Source organism: Diprion similis, chromosome 8, assembly GCF_021155765.1.
Source record: "Diprion similis isolate iyDipSimi1 chromosome 8, iyDipSimi1.1, whole genome shotgun sequence".
Classification (NCBI taxonomy): domain Eukaryota; kingdom Metazoa; phylum Arthropoda; class Insecta; order Hymenoptera; family Diprionidae; genus Diprion; species Diprion similis.
Window position 1 is genome coordinate 5,615,644 of NC_060112.1, and position 19,651 is coordinate 5,635,294.

The 19,651-nt window shown below is 37.8% G+C and overlaps 3 protein-coding genes across 4 annotated transcripts; 1 reads left to right on the top strand and 2 right to left on the bottom strand.

Annotated features, from left to right (window-relative positions):
- The first annotated feature begins 7,156 nt into the window (after positions 1–7,156).
- LOC124409404 (programmed cell death protein 5) lies at positions 7,157–9,424 on the top strand. The gene is made up of 4 exons (XM_046886996.1): positions 7,157–7,317; positions 7,653–7,761; positions 7,858–8,021; positions 8,171–9,424. The coding sequence occupies exons 1-4, from the start codon at positions 7,252–7,254 to the stop codon at positions 8,222–8,224; spliced, it is 393 nt and encodes a 130-aa protein (XP_046742952.1). The 5' UTR covers positions 7,157–7,251; the 3' UTR covers positions 8,225–9,424.
- On the bottom strand, positions 8,751–11,497 carry LOC124409401 (protein disulfide-isomerase TMX3). 2 transcript variants are annotated; one of them, XM_046886991.1, is made up of 10 exons: positions 11,170–11,497; positions 10,870–10,918; positions 10,726–10,765; positions 10,366–10,529; positions 10,075–10,258; positions 9,843–9,987; positions 9,520–9,760; positions 9,247–9,439; positions 8,950–9,145; positions 8,751–8,877 (listed from the first exon to the last, which is right to left on the bottom strand). In XM_046886991.1, the coding sequence occupies exons 1-10, from the start codon at positions 11,210–11,212 to the stop codon at positions 8,852–8,854; spliced, it is 1,281 nt and encodes a 426-aa protein (XP_046742947.1). In that variant the 5' UTR covers positions 11,213–11,497; the 3' UTR covers positions 8,751–8,851. The 2 variants fall into 2 exon arrangements, with proteins under 2 accessions (XP_046742947.1, XP_046742948.1); XM_046886992.1 differs by lacking the exon at positions 10,870–10,918 and having other exon boundaries at positions 10,710–10,765.
- Positions 11,498–12,393: 896 nt separating this feature from the next.
- Positions 12,394–17,243, bottom strand: LOC124409399 (chitooligosaccharidolytic beta-N-acetylglucosaminidase). The gene is made up of 6 exons (XM_046886988.1): positions 17,092–17,243; positions 14,416–14,830; positions 13,707–14,150; positions 13,109–13,617; positions 12,881–13,014; positions 12,394–12,699 (listed from the first exon to the last, which is right to left on the bottom strand). Exons 1-6 carry the CDS (start codon positions 17,184–17,186, stop codon positions 12,467–12,469), a joined length of 1,830 nt encoding a protein of 609 aa, XP_046742944.1. The 5' UTR covers positions 17,187–17,243; the 3' UTR covers positions 12,394–12,466.
- Between the last annotated feature and the right edge of the window lie 2,408 nt (positions 17,244–19,651).

Consider the following 19,651-nt stretch of genomic DNA (forward strand, 5'->3'; position numbering starts at 1 on the left):
GAGGAAAAAACTAAGGCAAACCCCTTTGGATTTTTGGCCAAAATTTTGACGAGTTTGAAAAGTACTGCAATTAATTCTTTAGGGCACTATTCCGACGTAATTTTGCGAGAGGAATCAATTAAGCGCAGTTCCAATACGCTGCGAGCAACGCCTGAGAAGTTACGGAGAAAAAACTGCTTATTTTCGTCCTCATTTCTCTTCTGATGGTCCTACGCTCTTTTCCATGTGTTTTTTGAGTTCCTGGGGGTCGATTTACTCCGGAAAGGGTCATACAAATCGATTCCAGAACGAGAAATTTTCAGCTCCGAAAATGAGGAAAAAACTAAGGCTAACCCCTTTGGATTTTTGGCCAAAATTTTGACGAGTTTGAAAAGTACTGCAATTAATTCTTTAGGGCACTATTCCGACGTAATTTTGCGAGAGGAATCGATTAAGCGCAGTCCCAATACGCTGCGAGCAACGCCTGAGAAGTTACGGAAAAAAAACTGCTTATTTTCGTCCTCATTTCTCCTCTGTTGGTCCTACGCTCTTTTCCATGTGTTTTTTGAGTTCCTGGGGGTAAATTTACTCCAGAAAGGGTCATACAAATCGATACCAGAACAAGAAATTTTCGGCTCCGAAAATGAGGAAAAAACTAAGGCTAACCCCTTTGGATTTTTGCCCAAAATTTTGACGAGTTTGAAAAGTACTGCAATTAATTCTTTAGGGCACTATTCCGACGTAATTTTGCAAGAGGAATCGATTAAGCGCAGTTCCAATACGCTGCGAGCAACGCCTGAGAAGTTACGGAAAAAAAACTGCTCATTTTCGTCCTCATTTCTCCTCTGTTGGTCCTACGCTCTGTTTCATGTGTTTTTTGAGTTCCTGGGGGTCGATTTACTCCGGAAGGGGTCATACAAATCGATTCCAGAACGAGAAATTTTCGGCTCCGAAAATGAGGAAAAAACTAAGGCAAACCCCTTTGGATTTTTGGCCAAAATTTTGACGAGTTTGAAAAGTACTGCAATTAATTCTTTAGGGCACTATTCCGACGTAATTTTGCGAGAGGAATCAATTAAGCGCAGTTCCAATACGCTGCGAGCAACGCCTGAGAAGTTACGGAGAAAAAACTGCTTATTTTCGTCCTCATTTCTCTTCTGATGGTCCTACGCTCTTTTCCATGTGTTTTTTGAGTTCCTGGGGGTCGATTTACTCCGGAAAGGGTCATACAAATCGATTCCAGAACGAGAAATTTTCAGCTCCCGAAATGAGGAAAAAACTAAGGCTAACCCCTTTGGATTTTTGGCCAAAATTTTGACGAGTTTGAAAAGTACTGCAATTAATTCTTTAGGGCACTATTCCGACGTAATTTTGCGAGAGGAATCGATTAAGCGCAGTCCCAATACGCTGCGAGCAACGCCTGAGAAGTTGCGGACAAAAAACTGCTTATTTTTGTCCTCATTTCTCTTCTGTTGGTCCTACGCTCTGTTTTATGTGTTTTTTGAGTTCCTGGGGGTCGATTTACTCCGGAAAGGGTCATACAAATCGATTCCATAACGAGAAATTTTCGGCTCCGAAAATGAGGAAAAAACTAAGGCTAACCCCTTTGGATTTTTGGCCAAAATATCGACGAGTTTGAAAAGTGCTGCAATTGATTCTTTAGGGCACTATTCCGACGTAATTTTGCGAGAGGAATCGATTAAGCGCAGTCCCAATACGCTGCGAGCAACGCCTGAGAAGTTGCGGAAAAAAAACTGCTTATTTTCGTCCTCATTTCTCCTCTGTTGGTCCTACGCTCTTTTCCATGTGTTTTTTGAGTTCCTGGGGTTCGATTTACTCCGGAAAGGGTCATACAAATCGATTCCAGAACGACAAATTGTCGGCTCCGAAAATGAGGAAAAAACTAAGGCCAACCCCTTTGGATTTTAGGCCAAAATTTTGACGAGTTTGAAAAGTGCTGCAAATAATTCCTTAAGACACTATCCCGACGTGATTTTGCGAGGGGAATCGATTAAGTGCAGTCCGAATGCGCTGCGAGCAACGGATCAAAAGTTACAGCCAAAATACGAAAGACGTATTTTCTTAATTCTTCTGCTGCTTGTCTTTGTGTCGTTATTTTTCTGCTGTTGGTCCCACGTTTTTCTTGTTGTGTTTTCTGATTTCCTGGGCGTCGAATTAATCAAGAAAGGGTCATACAAATCGATTCCGAGAAGAAAATTTCACAGCTCCAAAAACGACCAAAAAAGTACTGCTAACCCCTTCGGATTTTTCGCGAAAATTTCGACGATTCTAAAAAGTGCTGCAATAAATTCTTTCAGGCACTATTTTGACGTCAATTTGCCAGAGAAATCCATTGAACGCCGTCGAAATACGCTGCGAGAATGGATCAAAACTCTTAGCAGAAAAACATAGAATTTCCAGTGGGTTTTCAAATAGTTGAAAGTCAAAAATCACAAATTCATAGCACCAAAGTTGTATTTGCAGTTTAGTTAATATGCGTTCGTTATTGTAGTACACGTGTTTTGGCGTCAGTGTATACTTCTTAACCAAGTTTCGGTATAACTTAATTATAATATATCAAACTAATACATCATTTCAATAACTACATATTATACCTATAATTATCATAAGATATCTGGAATTGATATAGTTAGCATGATCTTTCCAAAAGTATTGGAGATCGAGCGAAAAAAATTCAATACCATCATCGATCATTTTATAAGAAGCCTGAATAGTATTTAAGAACAAACAAACTGCATAACACATAGCATCAAGCAGAATATGAACAGTGTTGTATGAGATAATCTTTATTGTTGTTTGTAAGCGCAGTTTAAATTTCGGCCTGCGTTCAGTAGTAAGTTCACGTCTGCAGAATACGAGATGTGTCATATTGTGCTGTCTAAGTATGACGTAACCTGGAACACAACAAATTATACCTGCATCAATGTTTCTACATTTTCTGTTTATGTTATTAGGTGTTGATCTTACGATGCTGTTTCTACCATTTTCGCAATACTTTGGGTCCAATGAGTCTAGAAAAGTCCGTTTGAATCGAGTTTGAGACGCAAAGTTCCCCACTTGAATAAAAAATAAAGCCTTATCCCTGTGGATTTGGTCAAAATTCCGACGATTTCGAAAAATACCCGAACGAATTGTTTTCGTTGCACTGCGGGCAGCGAATCAAGAGTCACTGCCAAAAAACAAAATATCGTCTTCGTTATGTCTCTGCTGCTTGTCTGCCCTTCATAATTTCGCTACTGTTGGTCCAACGCTCTCTTTGGCGCATTTTCTGCATTCCTGGGGGTCTAATTAGTCTACAAAGTATTATACAAATTAACTCCAAGACGAAAGTCTTCTTTCTCAAAATAAAAGTAAGACTAGCCTCTTAAAATTTTTGGTGAAAGCTTTGACAATTTTGAATAATGCTGAAATCAATTCTTTGATCCGAAATGAAAGAGTTCTCTGCTGCTGATCGCATGCACTTTTCGATTACGTTCTCGTAATTTTAAAGGTTCAATTATAATATAGGTCCCTGAGGGTCGGCGCACGTCCGGCTATAAGTTACATGCCATTGTCAAATTGTTTAATCGTGGGTAAGCAGCACCGTATATACACAGAGAGTTGCATTGACTCATCGTAGCAGGCGTTGCTTGTTTATACGTTTTACATAAATTGCACGAGATGAGCCATGTGCTTTGGTCACCATTAATTATCGACGATATTCAATAGCGACGATTTATTGTCCGGGCAACCGCACACTGTAAACATCGCCTCGCCCTAACTATTTTTCCGTGAGAGTTCAGTGATTTTTCATATCGAAATGCCCGCTAGCCTGCCCGCTTTTCAGTAGTTTGACCTATAACATACAGAGTGACAGGCAGCCATCCGGCTACAGACTCTGAAAATTTCAAATTTTAATTTTAACGGAAAACAGTTACAGTGTTTATTTTAACTTGAGTAAAAACTCAGGTAACGATTTGAAAACTGGTAAGGTTATCATCATAATGATACTAGAACAAAACCTGAAAATTTCAAATTTTTACAATAACAATTTCTTTATAGGAAAGCGGAATAAGAATCGATTTCTTCTTATTAATGTAAAATTCAAGAAAAAATGTCTAAATTTATAGGGTTTGTACCTATCATTATAAACAACAACTTTTTCAAGTGTCGAATCGTTATTTGAGTTAGTTATAAAAAAAAACAGTAACTATACCATTTTTATCTATTCAACTATCTAACCATCTAATTGGCCAACTGGTAAAGATGGCCAACTGGCTAGTATGGCCAACTAACACGAACTGGCAGTGGAACTGGCTAAGTACAGATTCAGTGCCCACGGCCGGTGCTCTTAAGTGAGCAGTGTTGCCAACGTTCTCTTTGACAACTTGAATCAAAAAAGTTCCCGCCAATATTTTCTATTTTATCGTCGCGATTAACATGCAACAGAATAGATATTAGAGCAATACCCATATATCTCTATGATCAGCAGGGAATTAACAAATTGTTGAGAAAAATTGTATTATTTGCAAACAAAATTCCAACAATATAAAATAGTAGTTTATTTGTTTTCTTCTTTCATAGAAAAAAAACAAGAAGTTCGACCACAGTTCGACATTTATGGTAAACTTGTTTATGGATTCTTTCTTAGGCTTCTCTCTGCAGCTTGTCTGTCGTGTAGTCGTAGGTGAAATGAAGCATCACGGGTAATTTAAAATTATCAGTACCATACTAGAAACATTGGTTTGAATCTCTTGTTGCCATATATCGCTGCCATATATATTGGATATGGTTTTTTCCATCGTTTCGAAGCATTTTGAGAAAATTGAAATCATGAGGGAATAATGCCTGAATAGAAAAACAGTAGACCTCGAGGTGACAACAAGATATCGCATTAATTTTATTATTTATATTTATTTTGTTATATGAAACACAATTCTTGAGCGTCCGTTAGGTAAATTAATGTAGTAGTCTGGTAAATTGGGTTGGGCAAATGGATTTTTTTTGTTACTTATTTCGAAAGTAAAATATATTGACAGTACATTGCAAAAATTTCAGTCCAAAATTCGAAATATTAACCAAGTTATAATGAATATTGGAGAGCGTCACGTAGTTGCACGCTGAAGGTCGCCCGGGCCGACAGCTGCAAGTAGTCGGACTCCTCTATTGTTTGCGCGAAAAAGTTGCCAAGAATTATGCCAACGAAGAAATTGAAGGTAAATCATACGCCCTAGGCATAGACGATGAATGAAGAATGAGTTTTAAAAAAAATCTGTTATTAAACTTTCAAACGCGTTTTTCTGAAAACAACGTTTTTTCGGGTGAAAAGAAATTTTATATCTGACTGATTGGTCTCAAATTTTTACACGTCATTCTACACTTCAGTAGTTCTCGTCGGGACTAGAACTTTCTTTTCATCCCTAACTTTCCATTTTACAGCCCGATTTGTGCCTGAAAAAGATCACTTTTATTTTTCGAAGTCCGCCATTTTGTTATTTTCTGATAAAATTCAATAATCATAGTTCCAACGACAGCGACAATTCTGTAGATTGATAATCAATTCGGTTTTTTATTTCAGATGTCTTCAACCTTTTTTTTTTAAGTGTCTACTTTGATCAATAATAATTAAAATAAAACGTTGTAAAATTAAGTAAAACAAAAATTTATTCGTATCCTTTACATGTCAATACTAACATACTAAAAAACAAAACCATTGAATTTTATTTTCCCATAAAAAAATTGCCGATAGACATAAAAACGTGCAAGTTACCAGACTACTACCTTACTGCTTGCATTCTCCAAGCTTCTGCACTGCACCACGAATCAAACCACTGCAACAACCAATCAAAATAGACGCCTTAAAAATTTGCGCAAAATCCACACATAAAATTAACATAAAATATGCCTTATATAGACAAATTAATCATTGAAAAATTACAAAATTAACCAGTAATATGGGATCGGTCCTTAGCCACCTTCCGTGATGTCAAGAAAAAAGAACATGCCTACAAAGAAATATTTCCAGTAATGTCGTTGCAGTACACAAGACTTTTTTGATGAGATATTCATTTTCATCCATTCTCGACAAGGTTCGTTAGATTATTCAATCTGTCTTAAAACTTGAAATGTCAGATCTTTCTACACTGTAATACCTACGATTTGTGAACGCTGTTCTGCAATACCACTCATCTACCACTTTACGTCGCACTACTACCCCTACCACTGCACTAAGTCGATTGTGAATGATACTTAAGACTGTGTGATACCGCAAATTGTATGCGATAAATTTCAATAATTCGAATACACAGTACCTTCATTTCAAATAGATAAGTTGTGAATAAACGAATAATGAAGCGAGATTCTACATCGGCAATAATATTATTATTTGAGTTACGAAGTACCTCATTATTCAAATATAATTAATATCAACCTCTTTTTTTAATTGTTGGGGTCTATTGCGTTGACATTAAAGACTACAATCCAATAGTATAATTACCTATTTCCCCAAAACAAAACTTTATCATGGATCGAGAATGAACACGAATTACTAACACAATGATGAAGTAGATATAGATATTGCACGAGGTAATGCACTAGGTCTTGGAGTAATTCAAGCAAGGTTTATTTTGACGTTCAGACGCTTAGGTTTTTTGTTAATTAGATATAGGTATGTCGGCATCTTTTCTTAGCAATTGCTGACATTTTCTATACAGATAATTTATTATAATTTGATTTTTTATTATATTTTTGATGATGTTTTCTACGCTTCCTCTCCATACATTGTTGGGAAGAACCGAAGAAAACTCATTGTGATAATGCTTCCGGATTTCTCTTGTAAGCTGAGCAATGATTGGCTGTTGTAAGATTTTCTCACACGGCAACACTGCCTGGCTCAGCGCGTTCAAAAATTATCGTACGTCACTAGACGTATGCGACTAACCAAGTTCGAGTCGCATGCGATTTGGTCTATGCGATAATTATCGCACGAATTCGAGAATAGGCCTCACACAACACGACACAGTGATTTCATTGTCGTATTCCGTTAGATCCGACCAATGAATTCGCTTAGTGTAGAGTTGTGTTAGAAAATTGACGTAAAAGGAAACCGCTCTTTTCCAATGATTTATTTTTGATGTGACGTCATGTTCTGTGACGTAGGCTACGACTGAACCGAATAGGCCAAGCTGCGGTTGGTTATACCTGTAACTTGTTTGAAATCCTCGTTCGGTTCAGAACATTTGCAATACTTTGCTAGATTCGTTACCAGTCACAATGGCTGATCCGGAGTTAGAAGCGATCCGTCAGCAGCGATTAGCCCAATTACAATCACAATACAAGGTATCAAGAATTTTTTTCCACCCGGCCTTCAGCGGTGCAATTTTACGTGGTTTCCTTTCGTGAAAATGTCACTCGGTAATTTATTTATCTTACCGATTCAATTTGTTGATCGATATTACAACTTACACGCTGTTTTCTCATATCACTGATTTAGTTATATCCTTTCACCGTCTCACTTACCATTAAACAAATGTCGATGAAGTTCTTTTAGTATCAGTTAGTTCATAGGTTATGTTATAAATCCATTCATGATCACAACAATCATTTGGTTGTAACAAGCATTGATTCTTTTATTTAATGTTTGAAATTTTATGTCATGCATATTTAATACGTAGGGTGGCGATGCTTCCAACCAGCAAGCAGCTGAAGAGAAACGACAGCAGGTAGAGGAGATGAGACATTCAATTCTGACGCAAGTACTAGATCAATCAGCCCGAGCAAGACGTAAGGACAGAAAATAAAGCAATTCATTTCATTTCAAATCTGAGTTCGGAAAAAGTACTGAAATTAAAGACTAAAATGGTTACATTATTTGCATAGTGAACACGCTACGTCTGGGAAAACCAGAAAAAGGTAAAATGGTGGAAGAAATGCTTCTTAACATGGCACAGCGCGGTCAGTTACCTGGCAAACTTGGAGAAAAGGAACTCATCGGACTTTTGGAAAGTGTAAATCAGCAGACACAGAGAACAACGACTGTCAAAGTACTAGCTCTTCCAAAATCCTTACAATCATAACTTTTTCATGCAATTTTTATTTATTCCAAATTAGGGAATAGAACGAGTTCTTTAAAGCATTTGTACTACCAGGTTTTTTACAATTTCGATTCTAACAAGTTATTCTCTCTTTACAGTTTGATCGGCGCAGAGCAGCACTGGATTCGGACGACGATATTGATGACTTGTAGCAAGTCAAACAACGGTTTGTTTAAAAAATTGTTATCGCCCACGGCATTGCTGTCAGACAATGTTGACAGGTTACGATAACTAAAACCATTTCGCTAATCAAATTGCAGCGAATATCTCTCGCTATTTATATTAAAATAAAGCACAACTTTTTATGCATTATATAAATAAAACATAAAGAAACTATTGTACGGATACAGAATCTTTTCTCTTTGATCCCCATTATATTGTGAACTGGACACTCAAACGTCAAAATCATCATTTTCACCCATCTTTATATATGAAGCTGAAGATACTTGCCGATTCACAGAAAGTTTATATATACATTGTTTTTCATAATCAAACTATTTGAAACACTAGATGAGTGTCAAAAATATTAAAACGCCATTTATTCCAGTGGTTTCTTCTTGAAAGTCACTTTGTATAAGAAGTTTTTGTGAGTGGGCGACTAGCTTCAGTATCATTATTTAAACGAGTTTATGTAACAAATTGACAGTCAGATACAAAACTTTTTTTCATGACATTTCATTGATAAGAATTGGAGAGTATCTCTTTACTTATTGTACAGTTATTAAATTTTTATTTTTTACTTACACCTATTACATTGTCGCTTGTAACTATGCAATTCTCTAATCTTTCTTCATATGGCTTGATTCTGAAAAAAATTAGAAAGAAAACGTTGAGATTTTTGCTAAAGTGCATTGTAGATTTCACAGCCGTTTCTTACCTTCTTCTTCGTCGTCATCGGCGTCAAGAATATCAGCACAACAAATACTGTAGCAGATGAGTAAAAGGAAACCAAACGGAAGTCCAAACAAAACCATTGTCAGAATTGGATTTCCCTTCCACATTTCAGATAGTGTTGTTCTGAATTCGAACCATGATCTGTACATACGCACCAGCCAACCGTTGCCTCCATAAGTCTGTAATTTTTGAAAAATAATAATATCCGTGTGTTTATTGATTTTGAGATGTGGCGTTATTGTAAAGCAACTTCGTCATAAATTCAGGGAGTATTTCTAACCGGTGCACTATCATTGTAGATCTGTTCTAAAAACAATTCGATTGCGTGGGGAGTCAATTTTCGTGGTTCATCTTCCGGGATGTAATGATGACTAGTTGTCGTGTTGATTACAATCAAACTCGGCAAAGGTACGATCATCATAGCTATACTGTTTGCCAACTCAGGGTTTGCTATCCAGCCAAACTGAAAATGGCTATAACAATTTACAGCAATTATTTTTCTTTCATTGTGTTGATGCACGGATTAAAATTTTTTTCGTCCCTAAAAACTTACTCGTGATATTTATCACGTTTCTTCATTATCACCGCTTGTACCATATCTCTGAATTCGATCATGTCAGGCTGAATTTCTTCAAGCTGATTCTCCTCCACCACCGCCAAAACCAAATTCTTATTGGTTAAAAATAACTGATTTATATTTCCTCGCGTCACTTTTGGAAATGTTGGAAAACGTTCGGCATTCACCCATTTGTACATGGAATCATTTAAGGCTTCGCGGTCATTCCTCTCCTCTCCTAAAATCCAAACAAAAAATGTGCATTTCTCTACTATTATCCTATGAGTCCCATTATAGAGAGGATAGAAAATAATGTTCACCTGTAAAATGATAATGGGAATTCTCCTTGTAAACAAATACCGCAGGAGTATTTTCCGACGGTGCGTGTTTTCCAGCTACATTAGTGTACGACTGATAGAAAAATGCGTGTGGTTGAAACGTGTCTGCTATTTTATTGTAAGTTTCCTATGTAAAAACATGGTGATTATTAATATTTGAGTAATTTGATGAGCATCTCCTTATTCTTTGATGACAAATAACAAAACACTTTACCCAGAGATGTCCGGTCCTTTCTCCGATATATAGAAAATATACATCCTGAGCTTTTTTTATCGCCTCAAAGCTCTGAGTCCTTGTTATTTCCTGGACTGGTGGTCCGCTCAGTCTCAATGCGAATCTGACTATTTCATCTTTAGTTCTATCCCCGTTGTACACAAATTCTTGATCTCCCTTAAGGCTGTGTGAAAAGATCTGATTTAAAACATATTTCTGGATAAGATTGCTCTTTGAAATTTACAATTGTCTTTTACTCTATAATCAAAAGTGGAGTGTAAACACACTTACAATAAAATTGTAGGGAACCCATTGATTTTGAAGGCACGAGCGACATTTGTAAATCTTGTACAATCAACGCGGCCGACCCGAATTGATGTTGAGTGTAAATGCTGAGCTACGTGACCCCATATCGGTTCTAATCTCTTGCAGTGTGCGCACCAAGGTGCATACATCTGAAATAATGAATCGCGGACATAAAGAAAATAGTTTAGAATACTGCAAGATTTGATTACTCTGGAGCTTCTCATTCAGAGTCAATGCAATATTGCGGTACCCAATTTACTGCCGCATCACTCTGCTCGAAGGTATCTGATTGTATTGATACTTCTCCTTCTTTTACACCCCAACGTTACCTTCTGTCTTACTAACCATAACCAGCCACTGGCCTTCCTTGTGAATATCCATAAATCTGTAATTCAGGGGATGTCACGTTAAAATTATCAGCTATGTTTAATTTTTCAAATGCTCTTACATGAATTTGATAGCAACGAAAAAAATAAAATTGTTACGCACCTATCGCTGAGCTCCAACACTCGAGACGCGGCGGTGCTAGCAAATATTGCTGTAAATAAAAACAAGTTATCATTGCAGTAAAGTTTTTTTCACGAATCATCAATCCCTGCTCGTGTATTCTGTAAATTGAATAAGACCTCAACGAGATTAATTGCCACCGAAGCTTCAGCTCAATGGCTAGCTGGCCAGCAGGGAGTATTGATTAAATCCGAATTTAGGGTTATGTGTATGGAAGGGGACCGGGAATTTAGCGACGCGAGTCGAAGACATGGCCAATAACATTTGGTGATTAATACTTACCGCAAAAGGCGCCGAAAAACGTTATTTTGGGCAAGGAAACCATCCTGCTAAGCTCTGGTACCTCTTGAGGGTTACTCGACCTGAGCAACGGACTTTTTCACTCTTCAGCAACTTGGTACCGTCAGTAAAATTCACTCCCTATCTTCCATCCCGTTTCATTTCAAAACTGTCTTCAAACTAGTTGAATACTTTTGATAATTTATCCGAACAATTCCTTGTGTGTTTCAATATTATCACATTTTGTATCATCGTTAACCCCGCTCTTACTTTACTTCGACAATCGAATGTCAAAACGTCACGTAGGTAGGAGTGGATAGAATTAAGAGGACGAGATTCGGCCATAGAATAAAAAAGTTTGAGAAATGCTTCACGTTCAATGACGTTTAACTCACTTTGGATCTCTGCAACTTCATGGCGACGGACGCCGGGCGGTTCGATTCGATTCAGCATCGACGAACATTTAAATTTTCGGAAAATTTAGAGATACATACGCTTCATCTTGATAGTTTTAGTAAGGTTTATTTATTAATTATTTCCTTGTCATTGAGGTAACGTAACAATTTATGAAAATACGTATAACAATACTTTTAAACGTTTAATATATCACGTTGAGTTACTTATTTAGTTCAACACAAAGGCGTGTGTAATCGATATTCACTAAATCAATTTCAGGACTCAGCAGTTCCTCTGCACGGCATTTTCGAGATCTGAGAGAAATTTCAATCAAGATTTTACAGCGATATCATAATTAAGTTGAAGTATATTTCTCTCACACTATGAGGCTCATCACGGTATTGTAGACATGTTGGATTCCAAGAAATGAGAATCGTACTTGCTGTAATAGAAACCCTTGGTAAAATAAACACCTTGAGGGGGTGTCCTAGTCAATTTCGATATTGTTGTATATATCTCCAAATATTGAAGTCCACGTATTCCAAATGTGAAAAAGGGCTTAACGGCTTCATTCTATGCGCGATTCTGAAGAAAAATACTGAAATGCATTTTCTTCATATTCCGGCCTGAATTATGCGAATTTACTACTGCGATAATGACTTCATTCTATGCGCGATTCTGACTGTTAGGCTCTTTTTCGCGTTTGAGATACGTGGACTTCGATGTTTAGAGATATATACGACACGTCGAAATTGAACAGGGCACCCCTTTAAATACACACCAGTGACTGTGTGTAAAAGAAAAAGTTTCCTCCGACTTTTACCAAGTAAAGAGGAGGATTTCTCTGTCTGTTACCTTCGATTCATTCCGAAAATCCTATCCATTGCTCGTGTACTGCTTGGTCTTATAGATAACAATATCCCTGATTTTGAGCACACCACTCAGGCTGTATACTGTCAGCATTGATTCCTTTCTGTACCATCCTCTCGCGGTGCCTGAGCATTCGGTGTTCAGCATGAATCCACGATGACTTCGGCTCAGACCATAGCCGTTCAGCAGCTGCAGCCGCACGTGGCCAAAGTCTGCTGTCTATCGTGGTGCTGTCCGTTTGCTCAGACCATAGTGTAGCCTCGCCGCCTGTCGGCATTATCGTACAATTGTCATATAAATATTCTTTCAGATTGGTTTTTCTATAATTTTTTGAAATTCGTTCACTTATCAATGTGTTTTGTACTTGTTTGTGACAGGAGAAAATCGAGTGCGACTCGTGCACACTATATTTTTATTCACTTTATTGAACATGACTTAGAAAACGCACCGAGTATGAGGTTTTTCTTATCCGGGCCGAATCCTTGCGATGTAAGAATGGCCAGAGGCGAATTGTCGTACACCACTTGCCAGCCCTTGTAAGGCGAGCACCAGTTGTTTCCTTCTCCTACCCACGCTCCGAAACTAAAATATGACCAGTAACAAAGGAATGTCCAGGTGATGGTCGCAAAATATTCTGAATTCAAAACATGGAAAAGTTTAGAGAGAAGTTACTCACCCGCAATCGAGGTACCAGGCGTCGTAGTTAGAAAAAATTACTTTAAAGTTATTTCTGATCAATCTAGATATGGTTTCGTCTTCGCCGGTTGTCCATATCTGAATGATATACTTCGCAGGATCGAGTATTTTGATATTTTCTGCGTTGGTCAATCCGCTGGTCCACATTATAATAGGAACTTGTTTCCCGGCGTTGGCTTCAACATACTTTTCAAGAGCCCGAGATTGGAAGTGATCCCAGACTTTGTAAAAGTCTTTTTCCTTGTGTCCCCATCCCTTTGAGGTCATCCATTCTTTCAGATTATCCGAGGTATTCCAGCAAGCGATGTTGACCTCGTCACCGCCCATGTGAAATATGTCAGGATCAAAATCAGTTATCATGTCTTTGTATATGCCACCTAAAATTTCATAGACACGATCGCTCGCCGGATTCAATTGACCGCATGGTGGTTCGACGCAGTATTTTAGCCAGGGCTCCGCTTTGAAGCATACCGTCGTATTGTCTCCAACCTGAACAGTGCGATCAAAAAATTAGCATCCAATCACCAAATGCTGTAGAAATGAAAAAATGGACCACAAATTTCAGCCCGTCAGCTCACCCATTGCCAACCCTCGCCGACGTGAGCGGGAGCATCAAACTCAGGCAAAACTCTGACTCCGTGTAGTAAACCGTAGTCGACGATTTCCTTGACGTCATCATGGGAATAGACCTTGTTCGGTGAGTAAGCACCATACAGTGAAAATTTGGGGTGGGTACGACTTTCGTACGGAAAACTGTGAGAGTCCGTTATGTGCCAATGGAACGTGTTCAATTTGTTCATTCCCATGCCTTCGATCGTTCTCCGTATAGTCAGCTTGTCTACGAAGTTTCGGGACGTGTCTAAAAGGATTCCTCGGTAAGGATAAACCGGCCCATCGACTATGTACGCATCTCGGACTATCTGAATCTCATTTTGAAGATCATTGTATACTATCAGCTGCGACAGGGTTGTCAAACCATGTCTTGCCCCGAAATAACTTCGGGCGTCTATCGAAGCGTTCAACTATAACAGAAGTCACATAGGTTTCATAGGAAACTTGTCGGAAGTTATGAAACTTCGAAAATATTGCATATATTTTTATAGGGGTTGACGTCTTCGTCTGCGGCACAATAATAGTTTTGAATTGGATTTACTCGCAAACAAACTTCCCAAGTTTCATGAAACTTTTACATCAATTTGTAATTATTGAAAATGATAAACAAGTTCTGTTTTCAGAATTTCTTCATCATTTTCGGCAAACGTATGGATTCTCTTTAAGGCAGCTTACCCTGCCATCAGCAAGCTCAAATATTTGCAGAATATAGCTTTCGTCGGTTTCCAGGGTCAGTTTGACATTCCCAGATGAAATTCTTGGACCCAGATGAACGATCAGCCCTCTTCCGCCGCTTTTTAGTCGATCGCTACCCATGGCCCGTAAATCGTTCTTCAACATTTCGATATTCTTAGCAATCAGTGAAGAACTCTCAGTTTTCGCTGACGATGAGTCGTGCAAATGAATTTCATTCGGATTTAATTGGAGAACGAAATTTCCCAGGGATAAATGCCCCGTTGGCCGCGGCCACAGGGCACCAGCTTCTCCGCAAAATAATTGGCATACGTCTAGCGATAATGGTGTTTTTATTTTTGGCGTTGCTTGTATCTTCTGGCAATTACCTGCCTTGCATTCGTACGACCATGGTGAGCTGAAAGTTAATGAGTAATTCCTTTGTTTAGCAGGGATGCCGATTAGCGTTGGAGGAAAATTTTACCTTCAAATGCAAAGATGCTTCACGGAATTTGTATACATTTGGTACTTTGTGGATATTTCACGTAAATTACATCTCATGTATTTATCTATAACGTTTTGGAAATTCCAAAATCTCATTAAGCATTTTTAAATGGAAGACTCTAATCGTTATAACTCGATATATCCTAGATGAAAATTTATCACATGTTGTGCAACAAAATTTTCCGTCATTAAAATAAAAAAATTGTCTATCGGACTATTATTGCCTGGCCATGTTAGTTTATACATGCAATCGAAGGTTTGGAGGTATACCGGCGATGCATCATGCAGACGCAGTTTACTTGAAAATAATCGGCGGACGTTCATCTTGGACCTTGACTGGACATTGGGGTCAAGAAACAGCGCAAAGAAATTCACGATACGCGGAGAAAAGAAAAAGAAAAGATTTTACTCAAAACTGCAGGAAAAGAGGGACACTTCAAGGTTTTTGGTAAAAGATAGCTATGTCAACTATATTATTTACTCCAGATGTAGCAGATTTTACTCTGCACGCAATGGTGTTCACTGCGTCTAGAGTAAATTCTGTATTTCACGAAGTATATATTAACGAAAAACCTGATGCGTTCCTCTTTTTCTGCAGCTTTGAGTAAAACCTGCTCTTTTATTCTCTACGTGTGAGTATGTTTCAACGATATCTTCCGAGTTCTTCATGCCTGTGTCACCTCTCGAAATAATTTCGGGGACAAAGTTGTCATGATTTTATTTTAGCAAGAATTTTGTTTTCCATATCCATTTGGGTTTTAAGTTTTATTTGAATGACAACAGCGATTGCTATAACGATTATAGCCTGAAAACTTTCACGCACACATACAGTTGCGTGCAAAAGTTTCGGGCCAAACTAATCTACACTATATAATGTATAATGAATATAAATATATAATGAAATATATAAAATTCCTTGTATTAAAAGTTGCAGGCCAAGCAATTAAAACTGTGAATTCCTTGTGTATGTTAACGTTTCTGACTTTAAATTTCTATAATAGTAGAAGCTCGATTTTGTTTACACTTGAATGTCAGCACTATCAAGTCAAGGTGTCGAAGCGCACGCATTTACGTATTCGTGAAACTGTTATCAAATGACACCAAGAAAACCAAGTTTCTCGTGATTTACCTTCGATATTATCGAGTGGAAAAACAACTGTTAATAATATTATTAAAAACTAAGAAGAAACACACACTTTGGTAGACAAACAAGTACCTAAAAGACACAGAAAAACGACTAGGCGCGTTGATGAACTTATTAAAAGAAAGGCAGTCGTGGATCCAACGAAAAATGCTGCAATTATGGGACGTGAATTACGTGAGTAAATTAAACGAAGTTGGTCTTTTTGGATGCGTCGGAGCCAAGAAACCATTGCTTATCGCAAAGAATAAGAAGGCGAGATTACAATTTGCCAAGGAACATGAGAATTGGACTGACGAAGATTGGAAAAAAGTGTTTTTTCAGACGAAACAAAAATCAATCTTTTTGGAAATGACTGAAAGAGGTACGTTCGATGACCAAAAAATGCTGGATATGATTCTAGATACCAAATACCGACAGTAAATTGTAAGTTATTCAGTTCGACAATATAATTGATTCAGTTTAAATGGCAATGCTAATTTTTTTTTCGTTTGGCCCGAAACTTTTGCACGCAACTGTATATGCGGCTCAATATATTGTCTATCTAATTGTCAGCAGTTGGAATAATTAATATTAAAAACAGTTCTACCCATCAGACTAGCGCGGTCATATCTCACGTGCAACATACTGTATTGAAAATGAGAGTGGTCACCTCAGAGGGAAGGGCAGCATGCTAAGACAATGCTAAATTGTTATTATAGGCGTGTAATAAATATGGATTCAATAAGGAGAACATGGGTTCGACTATAGGTGACCGAATACATATATGTACTTTAATAAATATAATAATAACGCAAATTGCACGAAGACTAAAATTATCGCTAACGATTTTAATCGTCAAACGCAGAACTGATTACTCGAGATTACACAGTGCTCTGAAGATATTTCTAATTTTGCCCCATTCTGGCTTCTAGGCAAATTTTATAAGCGATCATGCAGCGTACTTTCTCCACCACAAGTGAAGGTAGCTTGACAGCATTGGTAGGTAAAATAACGGTTTAAATCGTGGGTAAGTTTTAGGCGCGATTACTCACTTAAGGTCATCTTCGATAGCCGCGTTAGCGCCGTTGCACAATAAGAATATGCTGACAGCCAGTACGGTAACTATCCCAATCGATCCGGTCCCCATGATGCTGATAATTCGACTGATCAAAAACTAAAGATCGTTTTCTGTGCTTGTCGCCTCGAGCCGTTTACGCGCCAGGTTTCAATATCCACTGTAATTCGGCCCGGAGGGGGAACAGCGGCTCCCACTTCTCCCGAGTACGGAATCTTTGTGTTTGAAATGAGTATCGATCTTATTTATCTACATACTTGTATGGTTCTTATGTCAAGTCACACAAGACATTTATTTTTCAACTCTGCAGAAAATAGTATTTCTATGTATCTGCATGAGCTTAAATATCTTATAAGGTTATTTGGTATCTGCATGTGTTCACGTAACACAGTAAAACAGTCAATACACACAAAATTTAGTCACCATTCATGATTCAGTACCTAAATGTATACACTAATATTCACTGTAAAAAATTCTTTTATTCCAATAACTTTTACATTGTTTTTGATCGTCGTTATTTTGTTCACAACGGATTTGTTATGACGCACTATGTTTGGCTTTCCGTTCCCAATTAGTTGCAATGTTAATATTTTAGTCATTGCTATCTCTTTTGGACCAGGTGTACACAATGTATATATATTATATATACAATAATATAAACTCAAATCCGTGCCACCACGCATATTCCGCATTATTTTCTAATCTTTAGGATTACGATTAGGCCGTGTTCGCTTTTCTCTTTATTCGCCAACAGAATACGGAAATAACGGTAAATGATTAACGGTTCCCGGTAAGCCAGGCATAGAGGCCAGGTATAGAGGCCAGGCATAGAGGCCAGGTATAGAGGCCAGGTATAGAGGCCAGGTACCAAAAGCCAGGTATATACAATGGATGTTATTCCACTGAGGCAGGAATTTTGAATCTTGGGCTCAGCAATACCTGTACCTGTGGTCTTACATACGTCCAGAATTTTCAAAAAATCAATTTTTTTTTTTTTTACTGATCGTTGTTCTCTATAGTTTTAGGCTTATTTCTGCGGAAGCCGGTTGCGAAAATTCCCCATAGATCCAGAGTTATGGTATAAAATGTGGCTGTCCCACGAAAGAGGCCAAAACAGCTCGTCGACTGTAAAAAAAATAAACAAAAACAATTATCTACCGACAAGGAGAGGTAGAAAACGCAGTCGTAATGGTAGATTAAAGGTAAGTTTACAAAACAAATAAAAAAATTCATAAAGTTCTTGCTTTAGCTGCGCGCGACTTCGAGTAAAAAGCGCTTAAAACTTTGAATGCGTTTTTCTCGAAACTACTTTTTCCGACACGGTCGACATGATAACTCGTACGGTTTTTAATATTTTTTGATGCGATTTTTTTTTGATATTCGAATAGTTTTCTCTATAGTCTGTCGAGCCGGATTTTTTATATTTTAATTTAAAAATTTTATAAAAATAATCGAAGTGTAAAATTTATAACGTAAAACGCATACTTTTTTTTAAACTGCCATAAGTTACTAAATTTTTCGAAATTCATAATTCCGGCTCGACAGACTGTAACTACAACTTTATTTTACAAGATTTTTTTTTAAATTTGCAGGTCGATTAACATTCACCGGAGATATGATGTCGACCGTGGAGCAACTTTTTTTTCTTAGAGTTAAATTTCTGTAAGAGAAAAGTTGACGATACGAATTTACACCCAAGTTGAAGCTTTTCCGTGGGGGTAGATCTGTTGCAAGGTCTATAATCGCCAAAATCGCCCAAACTTCATATCGACCTATTCAGATCATCCCACGTATTTCATTGGCGCGAGAGGTCCATTTATTTTTCATGCGTCCTGTAATCATTGAACGGCATCATAAAGCATAAAAAGAACCATGGCTAACTGTTCAGTTAGCCAATAATCCAAGTGCCTAGGGAATATCCTAGCTAGATCTTGGGATCGCATCATGGGATAGACTGTATAATAAAATATCGATTATTCGATTGAATTTATTCTTGTTGTTTGGTTTTTTCTTATTCCTTTCTTGTCTTTTTTATTCTTTTAGTCGGAAAGATTTTTTAATCGTGCGAATAGTGTTCGTTCTTGAATTTTGGCGTTTTAAAATTTTCCAATACTCTTGAGAAGACTCTTGGCGAAAAATTCGAGTTTTGCATACAACACTTACTAGCCCGAGTCAAGCATAACATACTAAAAAGCTAGGACTCCATGTATACACCGACGCCATTACGCGTGAGGCCCCTGGCGGATTGCCACTGTACTATGATAATATAATACACTTTATTGCAGGGATGCACGGCCAGTCGGACCACCTCTTATTATCTTATTCTTAGCCGTGCCTGAGACGCGCGGCCGATATTGCAACGTTATCGCATGGTTATTTCCACTGATATCTCCCACGTTTCGGGCTTCAACATAACCTCCTTCAGTTGTAAATTAAATTCTTTCTACTAATGCGTATGCGCTATACCACACTTTGGTCGTGTCTTTGTCGCACCAGGACAGTGCTGCAAACGGTGCTCACCCAACACCCTGGGTCGT